The 24265-nt window shown below is 40.5% G+C and overlaps 1 protein-coding gene across 2 annotated transcripts; it reads left to right on the top strand.

Annotated features, from left to right (window-relative positions):
• The first annotated feature begins 380 nt into the window (after positions 1-380).
• Positions 381-23670, top strand: il11a (interleukin 11a). 2 transcript variants are annotated; one of them, XM_088410873.1, is made up of 5 exons: positions 381-447; positions 14570-14727; positions 20938-21033; positions 21179-21340; positions 22324-23670. In XM_088410873.1, the coding sequence occupies exons 2-5, from the start codon at positions 14671-14673 to the stop codon at positions 22501-22503; spliced, it is 495 nt and encodes a 164-aa protein (XP_088266999.1). In that variant the 5' UTR covers positions 381-447; positions 14570-14670; the 3' UTR covers positions 22504-23670. The 2 variants fall into 2 exon arrangements, with proteins under 2 accessions (XP_088266999.1, XP_088266998.1); XM_088410872.1 differs by lacking the exon at positions 381-447 and adding an exon at positions 13407-13756.
• Positions 23671-24265: the final 595 nt, after the last annotated feature.

Below are 24265 nucleotides of genomic sequence, written 5' to 3'. Positions count from 1 at the left end.
AGCCTGACAACGCGCGGATATGAAATTTCCTTTCCTGTGTTTGCTCTCAGCCGCGGCAAAATTTACACACTCCCAGGACTGACGCACAGGAAGCCGCCCCAGCGCAATCAATACGGCCGCACGCTATTGTGATAGAACTTTATGTTATCGGCCGTCAGCGTTGCCGGAGTCTTGATTTACGACGGCCCGCGTGTAATGAGCTCTAATTTAATGAACGTCCACCGAAGAGGGGGGACTGAAGTGCGTCAGCGCCGGCCAAAAAAACAGCTCGTCCGTGTCACGTTAAAGAGGGTAGTGGGTTATAAATTGCTTTAAATACTGGCATGAACCGCCTCACGGACGTAAGCATATTTGTGTTGTCCTGACTAGTATGCGTTTGAGAGTCGCTACATGCGTCTGCAGAGACCCTTCCTGACTGGGGTCACGTTGATAAAGACATTCAGGAAGGTAACGTCACGAGCGTCACTTCTTCCTTTTGTCCGTCTTCTCCCTCTTTTCACACAAACGCCACGCACTTCACTTCCCGTGAGCGCAGCTTCCGTAGAAAAACATGGCAAGGGTCCCATTGTGCGACTGACGTATGACGTGACGGTAAATGGCGCTCAGCTGCGATATGGCCGACACGGTTTACACATACGCGCAAATGCGCCCGTGTAGTAATTCAACACAGCGACTGACAAAAAAAGGGGGCCGAGAAAGCATGCCAAAAGTCTCCGGGGGCAACCTCCTCTGCGCACTTGGGAATGCAGACGAAATAGTTCTTGACTCTTTGCTTGACTATGAGCTGACAGGTTGTGTCGCGATGCTAAAAATGATCAACCGTTTAATTGCGCCTGTACAATGTGGACACTTCTTTAAATGCATTTAGTATTGCAGTCAATTTTTGGCTCATTTTCTTCCACATCATTCTCGTTTTATTTTAGCCAAAAATGGCACACTCTTGGTAATGTGATAATTAAGTGACCGTCCCATGTTGAACTTTAAAACGTTGCCACCATCCGGGTGAAATTTCAGCTCCCTCAAGTCTTCTTTCAATGCTTTCACTTTGAGGCGAAATGCCTTTGATGTAAAGATCAAAGGGTTGGAGAAAATACCGAACAGGGGTTAAAGACGTTCAAACACATCTGCAAGGAAATTCAAATGTATTTGCAAGTATGTTGGAATATATTTGCTGAAATTTGAGTATTTAAATGAACTAGGTCTTGATTAATTTGACAGTTGATTTCTTGACCATTAGTCAATTCATTTTTTGCAGTTTAATTTAGCAAACACATATATATATATATATAAATAAACTTAAAAGAAACAGAAAAACACAGCACTGGCAAACACATTTGAACGTTTTTGCTAATATGTTCAATCGTACGTGCAAAAACACAATATTTCTCATACTGCCACAGAGTATTGACTTGCGCACGTAGTTGCAAGTACATTCAATCGTACTTGCAAATACTTTCAAACATACTTGTAGGCTAAATGCTAAAAACAAAGCATTTTTTCCTAGAATGCAACAGGATATTCATTTGATAATACGCACGTATTTACAAGCGCATTCTATCATAGATACAAATACACTCAAATGTAGGCTAAATGCTAAAAACATAGAGCATTGTTTTTTCCCATAATGCCACAGATTATTAACTGGGCATGTGCGCGTACTTGCGAGTACATTTGAATGTCAAAATCGTTTCCTCCACGCATCTGTTAGCCGGTTCTGTTTATAGTTCAACGATTCCCACTGTGTTAAAGGGGCAAGAGGAGCACAAGTGGAAGCGCGTGGGAGCGAGAAAGCGAGAAGAAGGGGAAGCACTTGAGAAAAAGGAAGAGTTGAGGGATGCGGCAGACAGACTGGACATGTGACAAGAGAGGAAAGAATGTTTAGGACGACTGAGAACGGCGGTAAGAGGAGGAAGCGGGAGCTCCGAGACGGGCCCGGGTGCTCTCGGGTCGATTAACACCAGTCTGAGACAGAAGGCGGAAGATGGAAAGAATATTTGCACAGTAAAACGTTCCCTTTTACATGGATTGGATCACTTCTTGTAGTAAAGCCCACAGGCACAAAAACACACGCAGGTTTTTTCGATCATAATGGGGACATCCCATTGACATAATGCATTAAATCCAAAATATTTAGGTGTGAAATTGATACTTATGTACATTAATGACTTTCATTTCCAGATACAAAAGGATTAAATCGATACTTAAGTATCTGGGATTGAATGTCTGGACTCTTAAAAAAAAAAAAAAAAAAAAAAAAAAGTGCAAATACGCCCCTGACATTGAATGAGTTAAAAGTTAGGCTTAAAAATGTAACATTTTTGAAGGTTTATTGTGGGGTCCACCCACAAAGAGGTCCCATAAAGACCCTGGATTTGGTCCCCATAATGTAGCAAACACTAAAGGCATACACACATACACAAGCACACTTTTTTTTCTATCATAATGGGGACATACCATTGACATAATGCTTTTCCTAGCCCCTAATCATAATTGCCTGATTGTAACACTTGGATTTGGTCCCCACCATGTAGCACACACAGGTGGATGGATAGATGAATGGATTGTTGTTTGTTACAATTTCAGGTATACAATTTTGTTTTTGATATTAATCGTATTTACTAACACCGAGGCAAGTGCAGAGTGAGGGCAAAAAATAACTGAGAAGCACTGTACAAACCTCAACCAAAATCTAATTCAAACCTATAATCTAAAAGCAAGTCTTCACCCTCAAAAAGAAGTCTCAATGTGGGGTCCACCCACAAAGAGGTCCCCACAAAGACCCTGGATTTGGTCCCCATAATGTAGCAAACACTAAAGGCATACACACATACACAAGCACACACTTTTTTTCTATCATAATGGGGACATACCATTGACATAATGCTTTTCCTAGCCCATAATCATAATTGCCTGATTGTAACACTTGGATTTGGTCCCCACCATGTAGCACACACAGGTGGATGGATGGATGGATGGATGGATGGATGGATGGATGGATGGACGGATGGACGGATGGATGGATGGACTGATGGACGGATGGATGGATGGATGGATGGACGGATCATCCACACTTGTAGAAACATATCTAATTCTCTTGTTCCCTAGTACAGTTTCGCTCTCTATTTTTCCATCACTTTTACTATCCAAAATTCCCATTTACACGCCTTGGCAGTAAATGCCTTGTAACGACCTCGCTGAATGAACTTGAGGCCCTTCAGGTGCAAGCCGCATTCTTCAACTCTTGCCGATCAAACAGCAAAATTGACTTTTCTAAAGGACATTTAGAAACGAGGCTCCAGCGCAATGCAACGCAACACCATTTTTTGTCACCTAGAAGTGGGTCCGGTCAATGGGATGTGATGCAGACGCGGGGGTTTGCAACTATGACCCCTCACGTTCTGCTTTATTTAGCAAGAGCCGAGGAGCGAAACAGCAATGACGACGGCGCTCTCATAAAAAAGGCTGCACAAACCAGACAGGTGACTCAAGTCGTTAGGGCCAAAGCTCCAGCGAGTCCAAAGGCATTGGCTTCCAAGAAAACTGAAGGCTGTTTCCTGTGGACCGGACTGCAGGCTACGATGGGACACACGAGCAGAGGGAGAGAGAGAAAAAAAAAGCAGACTGGTAGGATTTGAGGAGTTGATGATTCATTGAAAAAATGAGACACGGGCAAAAATGACAAGAGAAAGAGCCACAGGGGAATCGTTTGCACTGGAAAACAGGAAATAACTTCATAAATAATCCACGGTCAGACATGGTCTAAACAGGATTGGTGACAAAATCGTTTCTCCAAATCCATTTTTTTAAACACCTGCAGTAGGATTTCAAACTAACTTTTTTAGGTCAAGTTCAATTACTCACATTTGGGCATTTGTTGTTAATGGGTAACTGAGAATTCTAGTAGACTATTTTGTCCCGCACATTTGATGAAAATGTCTATTTTTTTTCCAAAGTTGTTCAAAAAGTTTACTAATATAATTTTCATTCAAACACAACACATATGCACACATAAAAATCCTATTCTACTTGTCCAAGACAATAGAAATAATAAACAAACAATAGAAATCCCATTTGCCTCCAAATGCTGTTCGATCATCTTTCTGTTTTCTGCGCCATTCATCTCCAAATATATGTCATATAAAGTCTTTTGCTGCAACATTAATGCCGTCCATTAGCTCATTTTTAACATTTCACATTTTTCATTAGCATTAAGCTAAGGGCTATGTGCAGGACAACACCACCCTGTGTTAGTTTTAATGTAAGTTAGTGTTGCATATTTTGGCTTAGCATTTAGCTAACAAACATTTCCAGGAGAAAGCTTTGTGTTTGTCTAGTATACGATAGCTAATTCTCCTTTTGCTTGTTTTACTTAATTATTTATCAGCATTAGGCTGGTGGATGTTCAAGAAAAAACTACTGGTATGTGTTTGTTCGTATAGAATACCTGATTCTCCTTTTTTTGTTTTACTTTACCTGTGTAAGCATTTTGCATTGTTTGTTAGCATTAAGCTAACAAACGATTGAAGGATAAAGCTTTGTGCTCGTTCAAAAATACACTGTCTAATTCTCCTTGTTTTGAGCTAGTTTAACTTTAAGTTAGCGTTTAGTGTTTTTAGCGTTAAGCTAACAACCATTTGCAGGACAAAGCTATGGTTAGATATATAATATCTAATTATACTTAGTTTGCCTTTGTTCTACTGTAAGTTAGGGTTTTAGCTAATTATTTGTTTGCATTAGGCACACTAGCCTCATTTACAAGACAAAACATCTTGTTTGCTAAAAAATACATCATCTAGATCTTCTTGGTTTTTGCTAGTTTTACTGTAAGTTAGCATTTGCAGTGCCAAATATGTTGCCTAATATACAATGTGTAATTCTTTTTTATGTTCCTGTCACACAAGTCGGGTGCCGTAGTATCGGACTATTTCTTAGACTATGAGGACAGATAGTATTTGTAGGTACAAATATTGGTATTGGTGTGCGCATTTGAACATTTTGAACAGATACATTCACTTTAGCAGTGGATTGTCTCCTGGAGGCTAGCAAAAAAAAAAAAAAGAAAATAAAAAAAGCCACAGGGCTCAAATCATGAGAAAAAAGTTGTGGCTTGTAGTCCGAAAATATGGTAATTTAATGATTTTGAATGCTATGACGGCAACAGTTAATTTTCCTTTTCAAATTAAGAGCAAATTAATTGGAAGATAAAAATATGTGGTAGGCCTTTATTCTGTGAGTATTATAAGCATGCAAATTCTTACTGGTGAAAATAAAAGATGATGTTACAAAATCCGTCCTCTCCAGTTGCTGAAGACATATCTGTAGAGATAGAAGTTTAATAAATCAGACACGAATGACATTTTTTTTCATCCAAAAACTCTTTGTACTGCTTGGGGGGTATAGTAGTTGCCAAAACCATTAGAAATTATGGAACAATGTAGTGTTTTTTTTTTTTTTTTGGCAATCTTTACGCTGCATTTTTGGAGCAGCATACTTGCTGTAACCTGTGGTTCCTGGGAATATTACCACGACTCATATCGGGGGAAAGATCAAAGTTTGGAAATCTAGTGATTCATTTTTGAACCATCCCTGTAAGATGGCATGTTCATCCTTTGTCAGCAAACAAACAAAATTTCCAAATTGACTTCGACTTCGGACTTTTTGATAAGATTCAGAATGTGAATTATCAAAAGCTTCAATCCGGCTATATTTAGAAGAGCCCGAGGTGTTTGAAGTGTCCTCCAAAGCGCGAATGGATGCGAGTGCTGCACTCGTGAGTCACTAAATCTCAGCAACTGTTTCTTGAGTGGCGTCGTTCCACATTACGTCTGTCTGGGGGGTACAAAGGGGAGAGCGCCATGCACGTTTGCGAGATGACTCAAGGAGGCTCCCTTACATGACACTAAGCTGCACATTGACCCTCATCGCTGTCAATGAGCCACGGACGTCATTTTATTGCCCGTCCGGCGTTGCCCCCTTCCCATGTGCCCCCCCCCCCCCGTGATATTCAACCCCGCTTTTACAACTACGAACACACTCACTTACTCTCTGACGTAGGTAAGGATCAAGCGCGGTGGTGAAGGGGTAGCAACGGGTAGAAAGTTGGGGTTGCGTTGCCACGGCAACCCCCCAGATAGGACGCCCCGTCGGAATGGCTCACGTGGGAGCGAGCCGGAGAGAATGAATGAGAGGCCGAAAGGAAAGACGGAAAAAAAACAGAGAGAACAAGGTCACAGGGAAACTTAAAAGTGTGCCGTTATGGGAGAGTAAATATTAACATTAAAAGGTTGGATGCTTTGGTTTGGCCTTTGAACGTAATCACTGCGTTTGTTTACTCAAGCCCCTGCTGGAATTCCCTGCGGAAATGAGAGCGCGACATGAAAAAAAAGAAAATGATGAATTTATTACAGCTTCTTCCGATGGACGTTGCGTCACGGCCGACGTTTCCCCTGTTTACAAATGACGCTTGGAGGCAATCGGAGATGAGCCGAAAAACCGCACGACTTGCTTTATCATCCACCTGGACTGGGAAATACTCAGTCATAAAAAAAAATAAAAGAGGGATGGAAAACCAGCTATATCGCAACGGACGTGCGGTTAGAGCGTGAGGAAGTTGCTCAGGGTGGGAATAACTGACCATAAAATATTATCACAATATTTTGCCAGTGACACAACTGTGTGATAGTCTAATATGTAAAGACCACCCAATAGGACATAAAAAAATTAAGGTATGGGAGGAATAGTAAAATGCATATTATGGGTGTAGCATAAAAATATCCGAATTAGAAACCGGTTATGATTTGTTGAACCGTACCAAATTGGTACATTTTAAAACCAAAGCATCCTTGAATCATATCGCACATCATGTATCGGGATCAAATTGGCTTTGTTTTGCTTACATATATATTAGGGATGAGCAAGAACCTACAGTATTTCAAGTATCGATACGGGTGATGGCAGCAAATAAGATTATCAGCTCTCTTGGAGCAGTTTTACGAGGTAGAAATGACAAATTAGCGGAAAATTAGAATACGAAAGGAAAACAGATATACAGTATTGGAATTCATACTAAATCTTTCTGTAAAATTCCCTCTTTTTCGGGGGGGAGGGATATTTGTGAATCAAAAGTATTAGTGATATCAGTACACACACATACATATATAGATAGATAGATAGATATTTAATTAGCTAAAAAGCTAGCTTTTTAGCTAGCCATCTAGATAGCTATATAGCTAGCTTTTTAGCTAGCTATCTAGATAGCTATATAGCTAGCTTTTTAGATAGATAGATAGATAGATAGATAGATAGATAGATATTTAATTAGCTAAAAAGCTAGCTTTTTAGATAGATAGATAGATAGATAGATAGATAGATAGATAGATAGATTTTATCTATCTATCTATCTATGTGGTGCAAAAATACAGTCTTCTTCTATCAAATTTGCAGTCACAAACTAAGTCTGCTGCCATCTAGCGATCAGGAGTGTAATTGCACCATGATATGAAGAAACGTCAAAAGGTTATTTAAAGCTCGACAATACATGGAATTAATTCAATAAAGTTGTTATTCAACAATAGTTTACGTTGACCTATCTACCTAATTGTGTCATTCAAGCAGTTATGCTCAAGTTATAATTAGCTGTGCTAATATTAAGATTATGCTAAAAATGTCAAATCTGTACACTTTATTGTTCCCTGAACATTTCGCACAAACTGGGTGTTTTAATAAAAAACACCATCTTTAAACAAACGGTCGCCGGTTCTATTACCTCGATCGTAATCATCCGTAACGACTGCCGAAAGCAAGCCCGAAAAACGCTTTCAAAAGGACATAAATCCGACGAATTGTCCCGCCGGAATCAATAGCTTTGCCTCCCCCTTCACTCGTATCCCCGAAGTAAGCAACGAACGACAACAACGCGAGCGCGTTTGCCTATCGGGAGAATACCCGGCATAATCACTGGGAATACCTTTAAATCGGCGGCGTTAAAGAGGCTTTGGCTAACGGCGGCATGAATCGGGCGACTGTGCGGGCAGAAGGTGAGCGCGAAGAGTGGCGGGCATTCAAATGATGTGAAGCCTGCGTAATAATGTGCGAACGCACAGGAAAGCCAGTGTTGCGCGGCTGAGAGAAGCTTGTGTGAGTAAAGTTTGTCTGGCGGCGGGGCCGTGTCACAGGTTCCCCTTCCTCCCCGATCGCCTTTGAGGTCGCAGCCTAAGTGTCTCACTCTGTTTCTCCTCCTGTGGCGCTTTAACACACATCGGTGATGTAATGGGTAGCATATGAAGGCCACACACACGTAGATGCACAAACACACACAAACAAGCGATGCCCGGCGCGCTACACAGGCACCGCATTTATACCGCCACATGCCCATAATTACACACGCGTACAGTACGCACACCCATTTACACAAGCCCTGGATTCCCCCTTTTCCAGCAGGCATTCGCCAGTGTACGCTGGCTGGCTCCCACAAAGCCAAAAAATGCCTGACGCCCCGCTTTTGTGTTGTGCTCGCGCAATAACAGGCGCAAAGTTGTTGGAAGTTCAAAGTGGGTCCCGCGGGCTTCACGGTGCTGATTGTGAACCAATGATTCCGTTCACAAAAGCTGTGAAGTCAAAATAAACATCGCGCCGCAGAGAAGAGCGTTCCAAATTTGGAGGCAAGTTTGAATCCAGCCAATTCATTTGTGTCCACTGTAAGTGGAGATTTGTTTTTTTACTAATATCTTTTGACCCATTTGAGTCTCTGTTCACGCAGTAGCGGACATTTTTGTTTGAAAGATAACTATTGTCTTCAAGGGAAAATAACCGCAAAATTGTGCAAATCAAAAATATTGTATCCTTAAAAACATTTTAATAAAGACCACCATGTTTTTAATTGTATTGAAATTGAATACCGGGTCCAATCATCAGTTCGCGACCTCATTGGCTAATAATCGGCCTAACGTATCAGTCCATCCCTACATCTTACTGTCTTCGCATAACATTGGAGGCAAATACCATGTTTTGCTGAGATAAAATCCAACAGCAGCAAATACAATGAAAACAGCAGGGGTGCTAAGATTGAACCCTGTGGAACACCATACACCAGTGAGGGTTGCTAATGCTTATACAGAAAAGTCCTGTTGGCCAAATAAACTCACTACCAACTCAGTTAAAATGATTTTTGACTTATGCAGCTGTCATTAAGAGTGACTGAGCGTTGGATGGGTAAATATAGATCTTAGATCTTTGTAGCCATCTAGGGTAAGTGAGTGATTTTTACCTTGACTCCCAGCCCAGTAAAAATGTCTCCTGATACTTTTATCATCAACGGTAGTCAATGACTTAACATAATCAGTCATCCAATAGATGGATTGAGCACATTTGTTGTTTCTGTGCCAAACTGGTACCCTACCCAAAACTTACCACAGAGTTTCAAAAAGATTTGACGACCCCTGACCTAGAATAACATATGGCATTACTGTACTGCAAGTACCGTAGCTAACGGCGATATAAAATACAAATACTTAGTCTTGTATTGTCTAAAAGCCTCTAATTAATGGAAGGATTGCCCTATAAAGGGTTACGGGCATCTGTGTGCATGCATGTGCGAACCACCCAGGAGACCCCCATCATGAGCGCAAGCAGGGAGAGTGACTAACTTCACTCTTTCTTTTCTTCTCCGCCCCAGCTGTGTCTTCAAACAGCCGTTTGATGTGGAAAATTAGAAAGAACCAGCCAGTATGTCAATATCATCTACCCTCATTTTTTTCCACGCCGTCGACCTGAGAATAGTTTTCGTAGCCTTACTCGTCACCCGTCATCCGGTTGGTGCGCGTACGCCCGGCAACTTATGCGTAAGAACGTGCTATTGTGCCCGTGGCCAATTATTATCTGACCGCACCATGAGTGTGTGTTTCCTTAGAAAAGAACTTCTTCTTTCTCTTGCTCGTTCTTTCCTTGTAAGTTCTGGTGGGCATTTCCTTGTAAGTGTGCAAACGCATGATACCACTGCCATGACTGGAAAGTCATTTTTGCCCTTTTGCAACAGTGGGTCACGCTTTACTGCACCTGACGGAATCTTTCCAGTCAGCCCCAACTCAGCTCTATACACAGTGTGTGTGTGTGTGTGTGTGTGTGTGTTATGGGAGAATGCATGAAACGTAACACGTGCTCAGTTTAAATGAAATTTTTGACCCCCACACCCCCAAAAAATTTCATTTATCCGTTTTTTGGATGGGGATCATGAGATTTTAAAAGGCTATCTGCATGGATAGTTATCTTTTCAAATTAAGAGCAAATGAATTGGAGCAACTCCTATTCTTTTATTTTCTTACATTGTACATCCCATTTTCAAGCAGACGAGCAAGAAGAAAGCAGTTAACGTTTAAGTTGCTGAATAAAATGAGTAAAAAAATCAATAAATAAGTGTGTGCATTTTATACAAATGCGCATGGTTATTTCCAGCAAATGAGCCGGAAAAAACAAAAAACACAATCTATTATCTGGTTTTAAAAATAAACCAGCTACAGAAGGATTAGCATTCACTTTAAAGGTTATTTATTATTATTTTTATTTATTTTAATTAAAAAATCTTTGGTTAAGGGCTACTTGTACTGTTATTCAAAATCAAATATTATAGAAGCATGGATTTGCCTACATAAACATTTTTGATCGGCAAACTCTTTCAAACGCGTTTGAACGTATTTGTCGGCTAAATCGTAAAAACTACGAGGTATCAACCCTGAAAATGCGAGAAAATTCCGACTACATCATGCCAACGTGTTTGAAAATCTGCTTGTTTGAAAACGCAAGAAAATTCCGACTACATCATGCCAACGTGTTTAAAAATCCGCTTGTCTGTGAGTAACGATGCTTCGAATTCTGCAGTCATTTTTTAATGGGAGAAAGATTCAAAATGGCTGCCCCCCGAGATGGCTAAAAACAGGTCGATTTTACTGCTCAATTCATATTCCGCAAACGTAATAATAACCGGAATGCGGCGTGAAGACGAGTAGGGGCGCAAATAACATTTTATTGAAAATATTTTTCGGGGGTACACTTCCCCTTTAAATTTTGGGGATGCTGAGAATCAATTCAGGTGTCTTGGCACATGTCCTATGGGAAAACTTGGAAAGATAGTGAAGAATCTTGTTTGTGTCTCCTCAAGTGGTGCGTGTATGCTATGTGTATGTTGTCATGCCGTCCTTCGTGACCTCGCCGAGTGGGCACCCCACCCACAATGTTAAAAAAAAAAAACATGGATGTGCATGTGTTCTCACTGTTTCTACGCAACGCTTTTCGGAGGCCCCTTCTGGTCCGGTCCTGGACAACACCTCTCTCTCTCCGATCCGTCGCTCACTCCTCACTCTTTCCTTCACTCTGGAGAAGGAGGAGGGGGGAGAATTAAAAAAAAGAGAGGTGGATAGTATGTGTGTGTGTGTGTGTGTGTGTGGTGGGTGGCGGGGTAAGGAGTGGGGGGGCAGTGGAAATAACAGGCTGCTGTCTCAAGAGGGGCAGAAAAAGAAGCAAGGGTGAGACAAAGAGGGAGAAAAAGGGATTTGCAGGGCACTGGGGACCCTTCAAATTAATGTAATAACACACTTTTTTTTTTGGTGGGGGGGGCGCCAAATATATGTGCAGCTATGCACGGAAAAGATTAGGGCTATTTAAGAAAATAATACGGTTGCTAGGATTCTCAATTTCATTCTCAATATTTTCACTTTCAAGGGAGAAAATTTGAGTCGGGAATCAGATTTTTTTTCAGGATTCTCACTTTAAAGTCAGAATTGTCTCAAAGTTCTGACTTCAAAGTGAAAATTTGGACAAAAAAGTCTGAATTCTCATTACAATGTCAGAATTCTTTCTCAGATTTCTGACTTTAAAAGAAGAATTCCGAGTGTGTGGTCGGGTTTGTCATTACAAAGTCTGAATTCTATCTTGGAATTTTTACTTTAGAGTGGGAATGAAGTCAGAATTATCACTTTATAGTGAGCATTCTCTCAGAGATCAGAAATTAAAGTGAGAAGTTGGACAAAAAAAGGTTTGAATTCTCATTACAGTGTCAGAATTCTTTGTCATAATTCTGATTTTATGTCAGAATTCTGAGAAGATAGACATAATTGTAACTTTATGGTCACAATTCTCTCAGTCACAGCAAATTTGGACAAAAACTATCTGAATTCTCATTTCAATGTCAAAATTCTTTCTTAGAATTTTGACTTTAAAGTGAGAATTCTGAGAAGTCAGAAATGTCACTCCAATGAGCGTTAAATCAGAATTCTCACCTAAAAGTCAGAATTCTCACTGGTCCAAATTCTGGCTAGTTTCACAATTTGGACTTCAGAGTGACAATAATGAGTTAAAGGTCAGAATTATTTCCTATATCGTTTCCAGAATTCTGACTATTCTTTAAATTGCCAGACAAATGACTGACCTCTGAGTGTAAAGTCAGACTTTAAAGTGAGAATTCTGACTTTAAAGTCTTAACTCACTTTAATCAGAATTCTGACTCTATTTTAAGAATTCTCACTTAGTGTAAGTTTGACTCACTTAAGTTTGACTTTATTGTCAGTCAGTATTCTCATTTTAAAGTCACAATTCTGACTTGAATATTCTAAATGATTGATTCTGAGAGAAAGCCTGGCTGTTCTCAGAATTCTGACTTTATTTTTCACTTTAATGTCAGAAAAAAACGGAGAATTTTGAAATTGAAAACTGAATTCTAGCTTTACAGTGAGAATTCTGACTTTAAACTCAGATTGATGTGACTTTACAGCGAGAATTTTGACTTTATTCCCGAAATTCTGACATCAGCCTGACATTTTTGAGAATATAAAGCCCGACTTTATTCTCAGGAGTCAGTTACATGCGTCGGAAGTCATAATTCTAACTTGAATGAGAATTCTTCTCATGAAGCCAGAATTCTCACTTTGTCCAAATCCTGAGCTAAAAATTAAAATCCCGCTTGTTTTTATGCTTCTTTATAGGTACGAAAGTCACGTGACTGATGAGCTCGTCGAACAATAAGCAAAGGAGGAAGAGATACGGAACGGGAGATGTCCAGATAAGAAAAGATGGGGACATGATTGGCGCGTTGATGCTGCCGGAAGAAGTGGTGCAAGATAGCAGCGGGCGGCAGGGATGGGAGGGGAGAAAGTGATAGAGGAAAGAAAACAAGAAAAAAAAAACACAACGGAATTTTTTTTTTAAGTTTTGTAAAGCGAGAGAGAGGGAGGGAGGAGAGTAAGGAGGCAGAAGGGAGGGGAGAGAAAAAGAGAGAGAGAGCGAAGCGTGTGTCTGTGTGTGTGTGTTTTTATGAATGAAGTGAGTCACTGGCGATGTGTCATAGGCCCGACGTCTTTATAAAGGAAGTTTTAAACAAGCCTAAACACTTCACTTGCGAGCAAAAATTGGACTTACACACATCGCATCCTTCTCCTCGCTCTCTTCTTTTTCCCTTTGCTCTGTCCAAGTGCCTCTCTGCCTTTCATAAAAAAAAACTACATCTCAAACTTCGCTCCAAACTTACAAAAAAAAGAAAAAAGTTGGAGGATTTTTTTTTTTAATTCCCCCACAATTCACCTTGTCTCCATCCGAGCGCCGGGATTCACTTTGCTCCTCGTTTTGACTGAAAAGGCGCCAAAAGGAGAAGCCGGAGCACGTGACACGTCTTGCCGGAGTGCCCGTTGATTTATTATTATTTTTTTATTTATTTATTTATCGACCTGCTGTTTTGGGTTTCCATTCTGTTGGATTCGAACCAATATGAAATGTAAGTGAGCGTGTGAGTGCTTTTTTTTTTGCGGTGGTATTTATTTATATTATTTAAATAGCCAGCCTATTCATCTGTGTCCACTGTAGTGGACATCCGTTTTTAGTCAATATCTTCGGACCTGTTTGAGCTACACTATTAATTCCCAGTGTGCTCAGTAGAGGACATCCTGGCCTTTCCAGTGATGGAATTCACTTTGCTGTGGCGCTGAGACAAAATGGACACAACAGGGGACACAAATGAACAGGCTGGATCGGAGTAGAATGGGTGTGAAATATTTGTGCTTGGTTTGTTGGGGCATTTTTTTTTCTTTGCGTGACTTTGACACGCGTGTTATTTTGTCCGTAAATCCTTGCGGTTCACCTGTAATTATCAAGCCTCCGAGTTGGGCTTGAGCAGCCGCTGTGGTCCCGTCCTTTTAAAAGGCTTGACACTTGCTTGTATTTGAACTTGAAAGGCGGAAAGAATGAATGAGCTTACTGTTTCGCAGCGCCCGACTTGGCCCCCGGTCTATATAATTTATAGCGGCAACACACGCGCCTATCCTGTTGCAGGTGTGACAATCAGCCGCATTCATTGCGGCGCTTTATCCGGGCCGGGAGGGATGCCGATGTGTTTAATGATTTGCCTGTGAAAACACGAATCTGTCACCGGGGCTCAACGCCCCGTGCCAAGTCTGGAGCTATTGTTTATATTATGGTGCAATATCTTCCCCCCGGAGTTGACAGCGGCGGCCTGAGGTCATTCTCATTAGGGCGAGATGACAGCCTCGCCCGCTAACGCCTTGCGTTTTCTCGCCCCGCTTCTCGGCAGTGCTGCTGGACTCGTCCTCGTCTCTGCTCTTCTCGCTGCTATTGGCCCAGCTGCCCGTCTTCACCGCGGCCTCTCCCGTGCCTCAGCGCCGGCCCAGCGACATGGACAGGCTGTCCAACCAGACCAAAAGCCTCATGAAGCTCACGCAAGAACTGCTGGTAAGCGCGGGGAACGTGAAATGGTGGGTGTCAAAGGTGAGGCGGGCGGGTGGGGTTTGGTCCCTCAAGTCATTTTTTCTTCTCAAACTCAATTTTCTGGGCTAGTTGCAAAGCTAGTCATGAAAAATGCAAAGGGTGAGATTATTTGCTTGCTCGCGAGTGACAAACTCTGGGCCCGGGGGCCAGATCTGGCCCAGGGCATCGGTTAGTGTGGCCCGAAAAAGCTAATCAAGCACGGAAACTTTCTTGATAAAATCTCTAACAAAATCAAATTTTCATCATCACATGTACTATAATAATAACAGTGAGCGATCGCAAGCATTTTCTTGTTGCAAATCCTTAATGAAAGTAAGTTGAATAAAAGGCTGGTTGACCCATTCAATGCCAAAGACGTATTTCTACGTTTTAAAATAGTCTAGACATTCAATCCCATGTACTTTATATTTTTTCTGATTTTTTTTAAGAGTTTGGCTAGACACCCAAAAATAGCTGGTATTATATAACTTAAGTAATTCATTGAGTATTAAAATAATCAATTACTTTAGGTAATAAACAGGATGTGATTATGTAGATCACTTTAGTACCAAAAGTATTGGATTCCTCCAGTACTTTGACATTAAAGTGATCATTTTACTATTTAATTAGTTAACGTAATAGATGACTTAGTGCATTAAGTGCTAGCCATTTATAGCCCCTGTTTAGCCCCCCCCCAAAAAAAAGTAAAAATACATCTCAAAATACAGACAAAATAAAGAGTTTAAAAATAAACAAATCTGTGCAAAACAAACAACAATAACATATACTCCATTTAAAACAGTTGACGTAAATTGATTATTCATAGCTTGCACGCAGAACCTGGATTGTACGATTTAGCTAATTCTCAAATCTTCTATTTATAAAATGACAAATTAGTCAAATTAATTGCCCTCCCCTACTTGACAAATAGTCAAACAACATATGAATCTCGGCTTCTCTTTAGTTAAAATAGTTATCCTTCATTTGAAAATAAGTTTGAACATATTCAAACACATTCAAACATCTTTGCTCAAAGGTATTAGCAGTTCCACGCTTCCACAGTATCATTTTACAAATAATGATGTCGCCAACTAGTGGCCTGGCATACGTATTACAGCATTATTCGAATAACTTTCAAGCACAATACATTTGAATGAGTTTCCTCGTCAAAAATGTTTCATCCGAATTGGCAGCTCCACGTTTCCACAGTATAACATTACAAATAATGACGTCGCCAACTAGTGGCCTGGCATGCACATTACAGCATTATCCGAATAAAAACGCCCGTTCGTGCTCGTTTATTCTTCGTGATTGTCATGCAAATTCTTGACGGCGCTTGCTAGACATTGCACCAGAGCTTAATTAGCTAATAGCATTAATTAAAGCACTAAAGTCATCTACAAGTTCACCGCGCCGCCTCTTTTTACACGCTTTCGTGAGCTCAGCTGTTACGTAGGAGTCGGGTCAAACTTAAGCTGCTTTTAACTGATGACCGACTGGCCACAGTCCACGTGCGGCCTTAGACCAAAGCAAGGATTTGACAGAGTGACCTCACTTTTTTTTTTTTTAAATCCACACGGGCCCACACAAAGCTGACTCAGCAACCTTATGTCACCTGATTTCCGAACAAAAAGCACGACAAGGGCATCAAGAAAGAAAACAAGTCAAGCTCAGAAAAAAAAAGAAGACATTTCTCGCCTGCAGCTCAAGTGAGCATACCAATCATGAAACAACAACAAACACCAACCGTGCGAGATGTTTGCATGAAATCATGTTTGGGTTCTGTGGGAAGTGTGATTGGAGGAGAGGAAGCTCGAATTCTTCCCAGCACTGACTCATATTGTACGGACACGTCTAGCTAAAAGCGTTTATTTTGTTGACATTTGAGTGGCTAGGCAAATCAGATGTGAGGATGTAGCCAAGACTTGTCTCCAGCTGCTGTTTTGTAACAGGTGAAAATACATGCGGATCATATCTGCGCATCTTTGGTTTCACATGGCTGATCCAGATTCTATTTTTGCATAATGCAAACCTTAAATCTCTTTGTGTTAGGGAGATAAAGCCAAAAATAGCCTCATACTCTCTCTAGTCTTGATTGGTTGCTGTGTAATAAAAGTACACACACACACACATATATATATATATATATATATATATATATATATATATATATATATATATATATATATATATATATATACTCTAATACTACTTTAATGTACATGCAAAAACGTTCAAACATACTTGGAGGCTAACTGCTAATACTTTTTCCCACGCTAAAAAATTATACCAATAAATTAGAAAATTAAGTAGATTGTTTATCCTTATTTTTTATGATTTATTGTCTGCAGTGCATGATTTCTTTTTGGCAATTTTTCCCCACAATGCTACAGGGTTTAGCTTTGCTTTTAGCATTTAGCCGACAAATATGTTCCAACGTATTCACAAATACGCTCGGATGTATATGCAAGTACCTTTGAATGTGTTTGCAAGTACTTTGCAAGTATTTTGAAGGATTCTTGAATAACTCGCAAATATATATGAACGTACTTGTACGCTAAATGCTAAAAACTTTTTTCACATATTGCCACACGGTATTGACTTTTATTAATACAATATGTTCATTAAGTAAAAAAATATTGTGTATTTGTAATTACTACATTATATTTCATGATCGCATTTGCCTCCCTTAGACTCATCCATACAAATATCAAGGAAATATTTTTTTGGTCATTTTTATGATTTATTATATCTGCTGTGCACAATTTAGATTTAGCTTTTTTTTTTTTACTATTCTGTAATGCCTCAATACACCGTGGCAAGATGAGAATAACGTTTTTAGCATTTGGCCTAAACACAGGAACGTGCAAACATACTTATAAATACGTTCATTTTTTTTTTCCCATAATGCCTCAATGTTTTGACTTACATCTTACCAATTCGTTCCGAAATTGAATAATTACATTCAAACTTGTTTGCCAGTAAAAAATATTTACACCACATTGGCAGTTCCATGCTTCCATAGTGTGTGTATGTGTGTGTGCGTGTGTCTGCGTGTGCGTCTGAGGCTATCACTGTCGCCATCGTCTAACCTGTGGTTCAGCTCCGAAAAACACGCACACACATCAAGGAGCGACGGGGACAGTATTTGACAGTGTTCAGTAACATGGAAGATGTATTTTTTTCTTATTGTGTGGAATTTTTGCTAAAAAGAGGACCTCGTTCGGAAAGATAAATAGAATAGGAATCCGTGGAAAGTCCCGGCTCCGGCAGCAATGAAAGTGATGCTTTTAAAAGAGGAGCTGGAGCGTATACGTATAAGTTTATATAAGTTTTTTGAGACAAAAAAACATGGCAGTGTGAGCAAGTGTGTGTGTGAAGTTACACGCCTGGTTAGCGCTTTACTTTTGGTCGCCACAGCAAAGTGACTTGATAAAAATCAAGAAAGATTTATCACATTCTTGTATTTGCATTCAGGAAGACAGAGGCTGGACGCTAAGTTTTGCCGGGTGAGGTCATGAGCCGCAACGGAGGAAGCAAAAAAAAAGGGGGGGGGGAATTAAAAGGCTGAGAAAGATGGAGCTAAAACCACCAGAGATGAAGAGATCAGAACTGGTGTGTGTTTGTGTGTATCTGGTAGGAACGATGGATGGGAGAAGACAAAAGCTGCAGAGACAAAACATGGAAGTGAACTCTTCACAATGCTGGCAAATTTATAGCTGAAGAACATCAACCAAAAACAAAAATGAGCGGCTTTGCAAAATAGGTTAAGGAAACATCAGGTCCATGCTTGCACAAAACACTAATCACCGTAATGTTGTTATGTTCCTCTCCGGGGTATGACGCATGCCGCATCACTCATTTACATTCATTAGTGCATCGGTTCTCAAATGGGGGTTTCGTCAAGCACTGTAGCATGAAATCTAATTTGACAGGAACTTTTCAAATTAAGAGCAAATTGGTTGGAACATGAAGCGTCACTGCTAAATTGTGACGTTTCTGACAAAATGTTGTCAATATTTTTCTATATGGATGATAGAATGCTACTGACTAAAGATACCACTACAATACATATAATAAATCAGACCATTTTAATCCATTTTATTCAGGGTTATTTTGTACTACAATATTACCTTGACTTGGAAGTGCCCTTAACACCCATATTCAAATTTAAACCACTCACAAGGAGCTGCTGTAAGCCACGGCTGACACTCACACATAGATTTTCAGGTTATTCAATAAGCCACCCCCTTAAACGCACACATCCAACACGCAACTACTACTGGAGGGACACAGTAAAGTTTTAGAGCGCATTTCAATTCTAAAAAACAAACCAAAAACTATTTGGTTGCATTCTAAACAGAGTAGAATATATGCTTGTATTTACTGTGAATATTTTACTCTCTCTCAAATGTAAATTTGAATTTTAAATGTTCTTTTTTGAAATATATTTGTTTATAGAGCCAAATATACTTTACAACATTCACTGTGTGCAGTTATTACACGTTAGAAAATCGGTTTCTTTTTCAGATAAAAAAAGACAAAACGCATTTAGGGAAAACTGATTGCTATGTGAGTAAATTCAGTTAGATCAGTGTAATCCCACTACCAACCACTAGATGGCAACAGATGAATTTAGATCGAGATGTCTAAGACGGAGAAGAAGAACAAAACAGGAAGTACAGTACTGTATTTCAGTACCACTTAGTTTTTGTCAAACAATATTGAAGGTCACCTGTTTTTAGCAGAGATTTTTACGGGAAATGACACCTATGGAATCATTTTACAATTTTTAAGTGTATTTACAAGTTTTCTGGAAGAAAAAGAAGAAAATTTATCCTCATCAAAACAGGCCTGTTTGAATAAAACATTTCTATATCTCAGATTTCACTTGCGGCGGAGGGGGAATAACCATAGTCGTTTGTGTACTGATGATTTTCCGTTGAGCTCAATACACCTGCACGCATGCAGTTTACCCTCCTCTAGTGGCCGAAAGGGGTACTGCAGCAGCGTGAACGCAGACGTGGATGACAACACAAGCAGTGTAGCTGGGCAGTGGGCAGCACTGCGTCATCACATCTTTTTATAGTGACCCTGGAGTTTCCCTTCAGCTGTGTGCTGTCGCTGCATGCTGTTTTCTTGGCCGCAGCGAGCGTTGTTGCGTGCGCTAAACATCCTGTGGGTTCGGGTCATTCGCTCGCATTGTTGACATTTGCCAGAGTGGGAAAAGTACTTGCACTGTCGTCAAGTAGAAGTACAGTACAGATGAAAAGAAATGGCGTGTTTTTTATCCATCTCTGGGGGTGGTTATTGTGTCACTTCCTGTCAATTGGAAATGACATCATGGTTTCAGGTAAGGCCTGATCATGGCTCACCTGATTTTTTTTGGTCGGGGCTTGGTCATGTGACATTTTATTTTCACGTCTGAAGAGTGTAAGGATATGTTGGTAAAAGAAAGGTCAGAGTGGAGAAGTTTTTGATTGATAGTCGGCAGGTGTGTGCCAAGCCAAGAAAGAAGGTTGGCAGGATTTGTACTTTTTCCTGAAGAGTTCTGAGAAAATTCTCAGAATTCTCACTTTGCGGTCTGAATCCTCTTTCAATATTTGTCACAAAAAATACTGAATCATCACCACGTTCTCTATTTATGTCTTCTTTTTTTTACATCAATACCGATCCGTTTTGCCAGTCTAAGGAGTAAAGAGCACTATGGTTTGACTTCCGCTGCTGGAGGTGGCAAAACGAAGCTTCATGACACACTTGATATTTTGCTCCTCTAGATGGCACACTCGGTTTAAAGATGCAACATAAATTGAATGCAATTGCATTTGCTTTTGTTTTGCACCATCAAGAGGAGTAAAAAAACAACAACAATGTATTAAGTGTTTCATGAAGCTTCGTTTTCGAGTACAGAAACATCTACTTGCGGCCAGTAATTGAGTACTTTTTACTTCGGGCCGCCGCCATCACGGGGGAAGCCGAGTACGAGTGAACTCACAGTGACCCCGGCGCACCGCACGTCCCCGGGCGAGCGCTACTGTCTGAAAGCGCAGGAAACAAAGCGTCTCCGGGCGAACGTTTGTCACACCACTAATACTTTCCTCATGCTGCCGTGACTTGTCTGAGGGATGAGCGCAAGTGCGCTGATGCAAGATAGTGACGAGACGCCGTGTGTTTGCGTCTTGTTTTCTCCTTCAGAGGGAGCATGCCTTCGACTCTGACGTGGAGCCCCACAGGTTCAGATCCCTGCCAGAAATGAGCAACAGATCGGCCAATGATCTCAACAACCTTGAGGTAATGCCCCCGATAATGTGTTTCTTCTGGGGATGGTGTGCGTGCGCGTACGCACATGTGCGTGTGTGTGTTTTGCTCCTCGTTACAGAACATCTCGCCACACCCATGCTCAGTCTCCAAATTTGTTTTTTTTTTTCGCCCTCAGCTGAAGCCCACACTCTCTCAGCTGCACGCCGACCTGAAGCTGTACGAGCACCATTTTGAGTGGCTCAACAGGGTGTCCAAGAAGCACCACCACCCGGCGCTGCCCAAGCTGGTGGAGGTGATCAAGGAGATGAAGTCGCTCATCAATCTCCTGCACCGTCAGGTGAGCAACTGAGCTTTTCCACTCCGCTTGAAGTGTCCTGAAGCAGTTAAAAGACATCCATCCAGTATTTTTTTTTTTTTTTTTTAAATAACATGGGTGGGCGTAATGAGCCTATCCCAACTGACTTATGGCCCTTTTCCGCTGCACGGTCCCTGAGCTTGCTCTAAATTTGAAACTTTTCCATTGGCGAAAAGAGAAGTATTCCCCAGGGACAGAAAGTCGCGAGGAGTTGACGCCATCCCCGCCCCTCCGTTTACATTTGCCTATACGAGAAGGAAAAAAATAAACAACGGCGCTAAAGCACTACTTTTGTGCTCGTCGGGGCTTGGTCTTGTTGTATTACTGTAGAATTCATTTTGGAAGCAACGGGCCTCAAGATGGTGCCAAAGCCTATTGTCTAAAAGTAGTGATTTGGCGCCAATGAAGTTATAACACAACTCCATGATTAATCATGATATGAAAATGCTACGTTTTTAGCGTTTAGCCCACCGGTACGTTTGAACGTATGTGCAAATACAACCAAATGTACTTGAAAGCTAAAGGCTAAAAACAAAGCATCTTTTTACCCATAATGCCACAAGGTATTAACTTGCACATGTGGCGTTGTAGAAAAAATGTTGAACTGACTTAATAATACGATATAGTGTCATATAGTATAGTAACGTTGACTTAATTATTGAACATATTGGAAAAGTGTATTCTATTCCTCGTCAATTACAGTATGTTAAATTATTGTATTAATGTAGTCCAAAAGCTAAAAAATGACTACGTGTTAAATAAACTTCTTTGTGCACAAGTACCCTGTGGAATTGTGGGAAGAAAATGCAACGATTTGCCCATTTTGCCTATGAATATGTTTCAACGTACTTGCGAGCGCGTTCGAACGAGTTTGCCAATCTTACGTTTTACGTGCGTCCGCCGATATAACGCGCGATTTTCCGGCCCCCCCGAGTAAACGGAGGTCTCGTTCATCCTGCCGACAGATGCAGAGGGTGGACGCCCCCAAGCTGACCCCCGCCACCCCCTCCCTCCCCCCGCACCTCCCCTACCAGTTTGACGTGCTGCAATCCAGCCAGGAGCTCCTGCACCACTTCAAGCTTTTCTGCGATTGGGCCTACAGAGCATTCATCAGCCTCAAGCCGAAAATCGCCACAGTCCAATAAGAATCCGTCCACGTGAGACGGCGCAGAGTCCCGCCTGGGGTGAAAATGGGGGCGGGGCGGGATCTTGTGGGCGTGCGCTGTAGTCCGAGGCATCCCAAGAGGCCGCAATCTCAACCAATGGCATTTGACTTCTTCCCAGTAGAGCCAAAGAGGATGCGCTACAATGCAACTCCAATAACCATCTGCCAGTGTAACTATCATCATTTCCTGGACTCTTAGTTCATGACCATGTTATTTATGTATTTATTTATTTATTGACTGTTTGTAATTTATTGAATGTTATTTATTTGAAGCCGTCACTTCGCATCAGCATTTCTTTATTGACGTGAATTTATTTGACCACACGCTTCTTGTTTTCTTGTGTCTCACTGATCTCGAGGTAGCACTTCCTGTACGTCTGATTTTTCTTCCGTTTCGACTAATTATTTGGTTTTTGTGCATCCGATTTTATTCCGGTAGATGCAGAATTTTTTTTTTTCACACAGTAGTGCCCATTAAAGTTAAAAAAAATAATAATAATCCAATGTGCCAGTTATGTCACGTCGTCATCTGCAAAATGGAGGTTGAAGACAAGTGAATGCTTTTTAGTATCAGAGTCAGAGTATCTATTTTTGTACCGCCTGTTTCTCACGCTTGGCATGAGGAGACCTCTCTAATGTGGTAAAGTGGTTTTGAGTGGGCCCTGTTTCTTGAGCACTGATGGACCTGATTAGAGTCTTTGCACAAACATGTAGGATTAGTCTCTTGGATTAATTAGGGGGCTGATTTTGAAACAATGTTTTGGGATTTAAAAGACAAAAAAGAGATTTTTTTTAATTTAAACACAAAAAGTCTTAAAATACTATGTATTGTGACATTCTTATTACATAAAGGTGTACATAATTGTACGTGAATGTAAATTTTTGTACAGTGCTTTGTGTACTATGTTGTTTTCTACAGTATAATTTAGATTATCAATTTTCTCACTATCATTCCTCTTCTATTTGTTACAGTATTGGATATTTATTTAAGTAAAATTGGTGGAACTATTTATTTTGTGCTGCAAGGGAGCAAGTCTCCTCTCTTTTTTTATACTTTTATACAGTTTGTATTCTATTACACTTCAATTACAATATGTTAAATTATTGTAACATCGAGATGCCTCTTACAGACACTGATTGGCCTCAATGTGAAATATGTGCCTTGGTGAAATAAAAACTACAGAATGTGCAAAGGATGGGATTTTTTTTTTCTTTTTTTATGAACCAAATGTGTTTGGAGTCACTCAAGAGCCACTCAACTACGTATGTCATTTTGTTGCGCTTTTTAAGAAATGATAAACATGCGACAATGCCCTCAATTTATCCCATAAAAAGGAGTGATAGTCACTTGAATATGTTCCCATGATGCATTGCACCAAATCATGAGTTATGATGCAAAAATATATTCAATATATCACAGAAATTGACGTACAGAGCTGCAAGAAATGTTAAATAAATACAAACTAATGTAACTAAATAATGCGATCATAATCAATTGCTTCAATATTTGTTATTAGGTTGTAATTACTGGAGATGACTTTCAAAAAAAAACGTTTTTCATTTAACAGGTTCTTGAACGATATTCCCTAAAACACGAGTCTTTATTATTGACGAAGAAGTATGCAATGTGTACATTATCCTCAACACAACTTTCGAACATTTAGCCGACGCAATTCGGCTACGCATGAACACTACATCTCCCAGAAAGCTTTACGACATTGCCAAAGGGTACCGATTCGACG

The sequence above is a fragment of the Hippichthys cyanospilos genome, chromosome 3, assembly GCF_059441005.1.
Source record: "Hippichthys cyanospilos isolate Australia breed blue-spotted pipefish chromosome 3, RoL_Hcya_1.0, whole genome shotgun sequence".
Classification (NCBI taxonomy): domain Eukaryota; kingdom Metazoa; phylum Chordata; class Actinopteri; order Syngnathiformes; family Syngnathidae; genus Hippichthys; species Hippichthys cyanospilos.
This window is presented reverse-complemented; position numbering and strand designations above follow the sequence as displayed.